Source organism: Nycticebus coucang, chromosome X (assembly GCF_027406575.1).
Source record: "Nycticebus coucang isolate mNycCou1 chromosome X, mNycCou1.pri, whole genome shotgun sequence".
Taxonomy (NCBI): Eukaryota; Metazoa; Chordata; class Mammalia; order Primates; family Lorisidae; genus Nycticebus; species Nycticebus coucang.
Genome location: NC_069804.1, coordinates 173,366,809 through 173,374,258, shown reverse-complemented (window position 1 = coordinate 173,374,258; position 7,450 = coordinate 173,366,809). Strand labels below are relative to the sequence as shown.

General features: G+C 42.9%; 1 protein-coding gene across 1 annotated transcript; it reads right to left on the bottom strand.

Moving 5' to 3' along the window:
* Positions 1-281: 281 nt before the first annotated feature.
* LOC128577546 (lysine-specific demethylase 5A-like) lies at positions 282-5,416 on the bottom strand. The gene is given in 3 exon segments (XM_053579782.1): positions 282-360; positions 362-474; positions 554-5,416. Coding segments are annotated over 3 exon segments (5,040 nt in total). The 5' UTR covers positions 5,402-5,416.
* Positions 5,417-7,450: the final 2,034 nt, after the last annotated feature.

Here is a 7,450-nt window from a genome sequence, read left to right as displayed (position 1 = left end):
TTAGAGCTCAAATGTCTGACCTTATCACTGTAACCATATTCAAAGGAAACATGAGCTAAAACACTGGTTGCTGTACCAAAGAAGACACCTTCTGCATAGATGTGTTGATAGAAAACATAGCCCACATGGTCCATGCAAAGAGGAAGCCAGCACTAACAGGACTTTCTCTGAAGGCCATTCAGCTTTGGAAGCAATATTCTGAGTGGATCTAAACCATTCTACTTGACAACTAAGGTCTCAAAGTGGTCCATTTACCCCTGTGTCCCCAATTTACCAAGCTGCTAACTGGTCTCTTTAAGATCCTCCATTGGTAGTTTATAGCTCATTATGAAGGAAGGAGGTGGTGCTTGACCTGGGCTATCTGGCACAGTTTATACAGATGTAATCTTCATTGTTGGCTATTTATAGAGACACACCCACACAAACTTGGTGAAACCATTCATCACAGCCACCATCACATTGTACCCAGTCTACCTTTTTAGAAAAGAAGTCACATAGGCCACTTTTAAAACTAATGTTTTTTATTCTTCTCTTCTTCCGTTACAAATACAACCCCCTTGTCCTTGCAAGAACTTTGGCAGTTTTGTGCCGCTCATACAGCATTCTCATCATCAGATTTCTCTGCTCCTGACCAGTCATACTTTGAGGGGATGTCCAACAATGTTTTTTCCCTTTTCTTCTCAGTAGTCTCTTTCACAAGTTCAACTTTGGCTGCAGCAGCCTTTTCCTTCTTCTTCTTTCTCTCTTCTTCTTTTGCTAGTTTCTTGGCCAATTTGTTCAGTTCTTTTGATGTGTCTGTACTTAATTTTAATTTCTTCTTTTTAGGTGTGTCTCTTTTCTTTAACTCCTTGGAATTCTGTTTTCCTTCTCCAAAAAGTTGTTCTACCTTTTCCAGTTTCCGTTTCCATTTTTTCTCTGAAGAGTCCTTTCCGTTCATTTTCAGTGGTTTCTCTTCCATGCTGTCATCCTCCATGATATGTAAGAATCTGTCTTCAGAGGGTGGGTGTGTGGCCTGCAAAATCTGCCATATGTGTTGCATCTCATCCAGAGATACTTCCAAGAGATCTCCAACCATCATAAGTTCTTCCAACTGGGCCTTAGCTCCGGGTGACAACTCCAACACTGGGGGTTCCAAACGACTACGAGGCACCAAAGGGCTCTTCCAAGGCTGTTTCCTTGGGGTGCTAGAACCTTGAGAACAACTCTTCGAAGCAGAAGAATAAGCATGTTCTGCACAGAATGAAGGTGCTGTCCACATGTGAGTTACCACCTCCTCAGACTTGACGGGAATCTCTTCATCACAAAAAAGATTAGGTTCCAGACTACTGGAGGACTTCACACTGGCTGTGTCCTTCATGTCATAGCCGTATGTCTCCCAAATGTCTTCATCAGAATCTGTTTCTTCATCATCATAGTCCATTGTTTGTTGAGGGGAAGATGATACACTGCTTACCACCCAGTTAACAGCAGACTGCTGAAAACTAGGTAAATGTCCCTGTAAGTCTGGTTTTGCAGCTCCTTTTTGAAGTTCTGCACTGATGATCTTTTTGTTTTTGTCTCGAGCTGCCTGTTCCACCATACACTGGCTCAACAAAGACAGTTTGGCCAGGACAGAGGACAGTTCATCTGTGGCTAGAGCCTGCCGAGCTCTATCTTGCCAACTCATAGCACGTTCTGTCAAACACTGTAGGGCCTCTCCTTCAGGCAGCCGTACAGGCAACTTCTGAAGGGACACCAGGAGTGACAGAATAGTCTCTAGCCTGGGCCTTCGAGACCGCATACAAAGAGGGCAAAGAAATTTTACTTCTTTAGCCTGCCATCTAGACCCTGTTTTCTGGGAACTTGATTTAGGAAGGGGAACACAGGTGTTATGGAACCAGTCTTTGCAGAGCTCACACTGCAGCATAAACCCACTGGCTGTCTTTTGGCATATGCAAAATTTTACTTCTTCTATGCAGTCCACCATTGTCATCTTGGCTAGGTTGGCTGCTCTGAGGGAATGCATGGCTTCAATTTCTTTTTGCTCCCATTCTTTGAAAACTGTCACCACCATGGCTGTATTTCTGGTTTCTTCTAATCTTTCCTCTAGACCACTCAAAGGCTCAAGGTCTAGATCCTTTTCTTTTTCTTTTAGTTCTTTTATATTTTTCCTTCTACTTTTGCCACTCCCATATACCCCAATGTCAGTCCGGGGACTTAGCACCTGTAACAATGTATGGCTAGAATTCTTCTTAAGAAAGGTCCTCCCAGTCCGTTCTCTCCATGCTCTGGCAGCTGCTACTTGTGAGTCCACCTGGGGCAGTGCATCAAGACGCACAGGAATAGGGTGTCCCTTAGCAGATAAACTCTCAAGCTGCTCTAAGTAAGCATAGTTGCTGCCACTCTGAATAGCTTCCACTTTAGCTGTCCAGTCTCTAGCCTTTTGTAAAGCTTCTTTTAGGGACAACACATTGGGTAGAAAGGCTGGAATATTCTTGGCTTCATTCACAATGCTTTCTAAACTTGCCATGCTGTGCCTTGGTCTTGCCTGGAGGCAGACCTTAGCCTTTTCTTCCCATTGCTCAGAGACTGTAAGGAGCTCCTGCAATTCAGCCATTGCTTTCTCCACAGCATGGTGGGGTGCCAACCCTACCCCAGAGTCTATCAGTTTCTTCATGACATCCAAAGTGACTTGTGCATCGGACAGGGTCAGTCTTACTTCATCCAACCACCGAGCCTGCTGTAATTCTTGCCTCAGTCGTGGTAACTCAGGCAGCTCCACATAAAGACTAGAGCCCATGTCTATCAACATCTGGAGTTTGGAAGAATCTGAAGTTTCATCCATCATGGCCCCCTGAGCACGTTCATGAAACTCTTCCACATCATCCAGCAGATTCTTCACTTGTCGAGCTTGGCTGATGATACATGGGAGACTAAAAAGTTGTTGGACAAAGGCCTTCAATTCTTCCACTGTCAGTTTGGTCCGAGACCTTCCACTATCTGAACTCTGCCTGTGTTTCTGCTTTTTGCTCAGAAGCAGCTGAGCCACAGAAGCATAGGTCTCAGCTTCTTTTACAGCATCCCTGAGTTTTCGAAAGAGATCATTCTTTGGGTATTTCCTATCCTCCGCATCTTCTAGCATTACTCGTAATTCAATCAAATCTTTCTTGTGGTTGAAGTTAGCAGATAATGCTTCTGTAACATGACTGACCCAAGTGTCATAGGACTGTGCCCTGACTTTTACACCATGCAGCAGAGACGGGAGGTCTTCTAATGAGTAGCGATATCTAAGACATTTGTTCTGCATGGGGCAAGGGCACAGATCAGTTGGATGGTAGAGACACACAAGCCGCTCAGGATTACAGGAGCATGTGAGAGCAGAGAGAAAACAGGTGGTTCTACAAGCTGAACACTGTCGCTCGTCATCAGGAACAAGTTCAAATACTACTTCTTCTGACATCTGGACACCCATTTGTACAACAGACTCCCTTAATCGTGTCTCTTCTTCAGTCATGAGAGTCAACTCTTTGCAAACCATGGCTGCAAGCTCCACATCCAAGCATTCTGGATCTGCTGCCATCTTGAAAATGAGTTCCTCATGTGAAAAGACACATTGGCGCCTGAGCTGTTTGTAATGACTTACACACTGACGTCCAATGGGCAACCAATCAGCAGTACAGAAGTTCACAGCTTCAGCAAAGTTATAGCCCTGGTTAAATCCAGAGTGATAGGCATGAGGAAAGGTCACAACAAACTCGCCAGCACACTGATTGGTTCTGTACACAGGCACACCATGTTCCATTAGCACATTAGGGTTCATGATAGTAACCAACTGATGTAGAAGATCAGGCTGGGACTCAAACAACTCAGGAGCCAAATCCCTCATCACCTCCTCCAGCTGCTCTGCAGCATGAGATGGGACACCATACCATGTCTTTGGCTCTCCCCAGTGCAAGTAGTTGATGGAATAACTCCAGTGATCTTCCGTGTGCCAGCAAAAAGAAGAGAAGCACATTCCCACATAGAGCCATGGTACCTTCATACCAGAAATGTCCACATTAATATGTGCAAGAACAGACTGCTCCAAGACAGGCATGTTATTCAAATTCCAACCTGAAAGTGCATATTCCTCTTCTTCTGGCAGCATCTTTCTCCGACCATCCTTTACAGGAAATCCACTTCCAAAATCTTTTGAGGAGATATCAGCTCCATACTCCACAATAACATCTTCTTCAATGCTGCTCACCAGCCGCCAGAATTCCTTTTCTACAAGTTCTGTGGGAACCATATGGACTGGCATATTGAAATAATTAGACTTAAAATTATCTGCTCTCTCTCCAAAGCTCTGAAGTGTATATTCTCGTACAGCTTGCTCAAATCCAAAGGCTTCTCGAGGTTTGTTACATTCCTCAGCAACACATTTAGGACACCTCCAGTCTCCTTTGGGCACATCAGGTAGTGGAGGAATTAGACAAAATGTATGATAGCTGTCATCACATCCATCACACAGAAGCAATTTATCTTCATTGTTTCCCCCACCACAAAACATACAAACATACAGATCAACAAAGTTAACAGAGAGCGTTCCTTTCCGTTGTCTCATTTGCATGCTAAATGTGTCTGACCTATTAGTAACTTTCTCATCTTCTTTATCTTTCGCTCCTATTGCCAGGCCCACAACCTTGGGCCCAGCCCCCAAAATCTGAAGTTTCTTCAATTCCGTGCTTCTATTCATTTCTCCAGATTCTGACTGAGACTTGACATGTCTTGTTCTCTTCGGTAGAAAGTTCATTCTTTTGCCTGGCTCTTGGGATGTTTGGATATCAGTGCTGAGAACCTCAGGCTCCACTTTTTCCTTAAGATCTAAATTAGGCATCTGTACACCCATAAGGCTGACACAAGATTGGAAAAGCTCATATGGGTAGAGAATTCTTTCATAGTGTGACTTCAAAAGCGACCCAGTTCCTTTTCTTGGCAGATATCCCAATCGCCTACCCACTTTAGACCATTTCTTCTCTTTGGTGACCATTTCAAAACCTCCTTTGCTGGCAACAATCTTTCTCAGAGCATATAGATCCAGGATTTTTCTCTCCACAACAGGGATCTTCAAGGTAGATCCTTGAAGTTCCAAAAATTTTGCTAGTTTATCCAAGAAATCCAGTCTAACTCTGGTCATTGCCTCAAGTTCATTCAGGCGTTGGACTCTAGGAATGAAACGAAAACTTTTCACTTCACAAGCAAATGGAGGTTGCCAATCCTTGGGAGGTCGAATCTTGCAGATGCCAGTTTTCTCCGCCAAAGGCCGGATTCGGCCGATAAAGCTAAGTGGGTCTGTGAACTCTTCCCAGCTGGGCTCGAAGACCGGGCACTCCGGGGGTGGCACAAACTCCGCCGCGTAGCCCCCCAGCCCCACACCCGCCATGGCAACAGCCAGGGACTCTCTGTGAGGAAAACAGGTGAAAAAAGGCTGGCTGAGGCTCACCAAGCCCTTTCATGTTCCCTGCCGGGGGCAGAAGCGCATCTTCTCGGACAGGAACTATTAAACACCGAAACCCCACAACCGCTTCCTCCTCTTGTTTGTTATTGCTTCTCTCAGGGCTTTTCCTCTCACTGTCGGGACTTTTCTGGAAATTAACGTACTGTCATATCCCTCCGCTACCACAGGAAACAGAATCCTTCCGCAACGACACAATGCCTAGCTGTCTGGTCCTTCCTTTTTCCTTCCTTTCCCGACAGTCCAGTGTCGCTTTTTCTCTCATTGCCCGCCAAAGTAGTGAGCCATCCAACGACTCCATGTGGTTCACCCTTAAAAGACCACGATCTTCTCTAAGAGAGGTAGAGGAGGAAAGCAAGATTTGCAGGAAGAAAGATGCGGTCTTCCGGCGTGGAGGAATGTGTAACGGAGTTTTTAAATTTTTTTACTAACAAACTTTTTGTATTATTTAAAATGAACAAAATATTCTTTTTGTATTATTGTTTCAGATTAATTTGAGGGTGCAGAGAATTAGATTACAAACATTGCATTTGATAGGTAGAGTCCTTCTTATAATTGTGTCCCAGCCCTAAAAGATGTGTCATACACTTTAACATTGTGCCCATTAAGCGGGAACACACCCATCCCTCTCCCTCCTTCCCTATCCCTGCTTCCTCATTTCCCCAGCTCCCTACCTTGAATTGATTTGAGTTTTTCTTTTATGTGGGGGTGAATTAGATCATCTGGATTCATATCAGAACTGAAAAAATTGGATTCTTGCTTCTGCACTCCTGTGATACTTTACTAAGAAGAAAGTGTTCCACCTCCATCCAGGTTAACACAAAAGATATAAAGTCTCCATCTTTCTTGATGGCTTAATAATATTCCATTGGATACATATATCACAGTTTGTTCATTTGTTCATTTCTAGGTTTTTGGGCCTTTAGGTTGTTTCCACATGATGGTGATTATAAATTGAGCTGCAATAAATAATCTAGTGCAAATGTCCTTATGATAAAATGATTTTTTTATTCTTGGTAGATTCCCAGTAATGGGATTGCAGAATTAAAAGAGAGGTCTAATTTGAGTTCTTTGAGAATTCCCTATACTTCCTTCCAAAGAAATTGTATTAATTTGCACTCACACCAACAGTGTAAAATTGCTCCCTTCTCTCCACATCCATGCAAGCATCTACAGTTTTGAGACTTTGTAATGTGGGGTATTCTCACTGGGGTTAGGTGGTATCTCAGGGTAAATTTGATTTACATTTCTGTGATGATCGGGTATGATGAGTATTTTTTCAAGTGTTTTTTGAACATTCATCTCTCTTCCTCAGAGAAATTTCTGTTCATGTCTCTTGCTCAATGGTAGATGAGATCGTTTCCTATTTTTTGTTGATTAATTTAAGTTTTCTGTAGATTCTAGTTGTCAAATCTTTGCCAGATTCATAACATGCAAATATATTTTCCCATTATGAAGATTATCTTTTTGCTTTAATTATTGTGTTCTTAACTGTGCAGAAGCTTTTCAGCTTAATTAAGTCCCATTTTGTTGTTGTTGTGATTGCCACGTAAGCCTTCTTCATAAAATTTTTTCCCCACTCCAACATTATCTAGAGTTTTTTTCACATCTTCTTCCAGGATTTTTATCATCTCATGCCTTAGATTTAAGTCATTTATCCATACTGAGTCCATTTTTGTAAGCAGTGAAGATACGGGTCCAATTTCAGTCTTTTACTGTGGTCATCCCTTCTCCCAGCACCATTTGTTGAATAGGGGTTCTTTTCTCCACTGTATTCTTTTATTTGGTTTATCAAAGATAAGATGGCAAGTTTAGACTGGCTTCATCTATTTTATATTCTGATCCACATGTTTATGTCTCTATTTGTGTGCCAAGGCTATGCTGTTTTGACCCCTGTGGACTTGTAATATATCCTAAAGTCTGGTAGAGTGATGCCTCTGGCTTTGTTTTTATTACTAAGAATTGTCTTGGCTACAT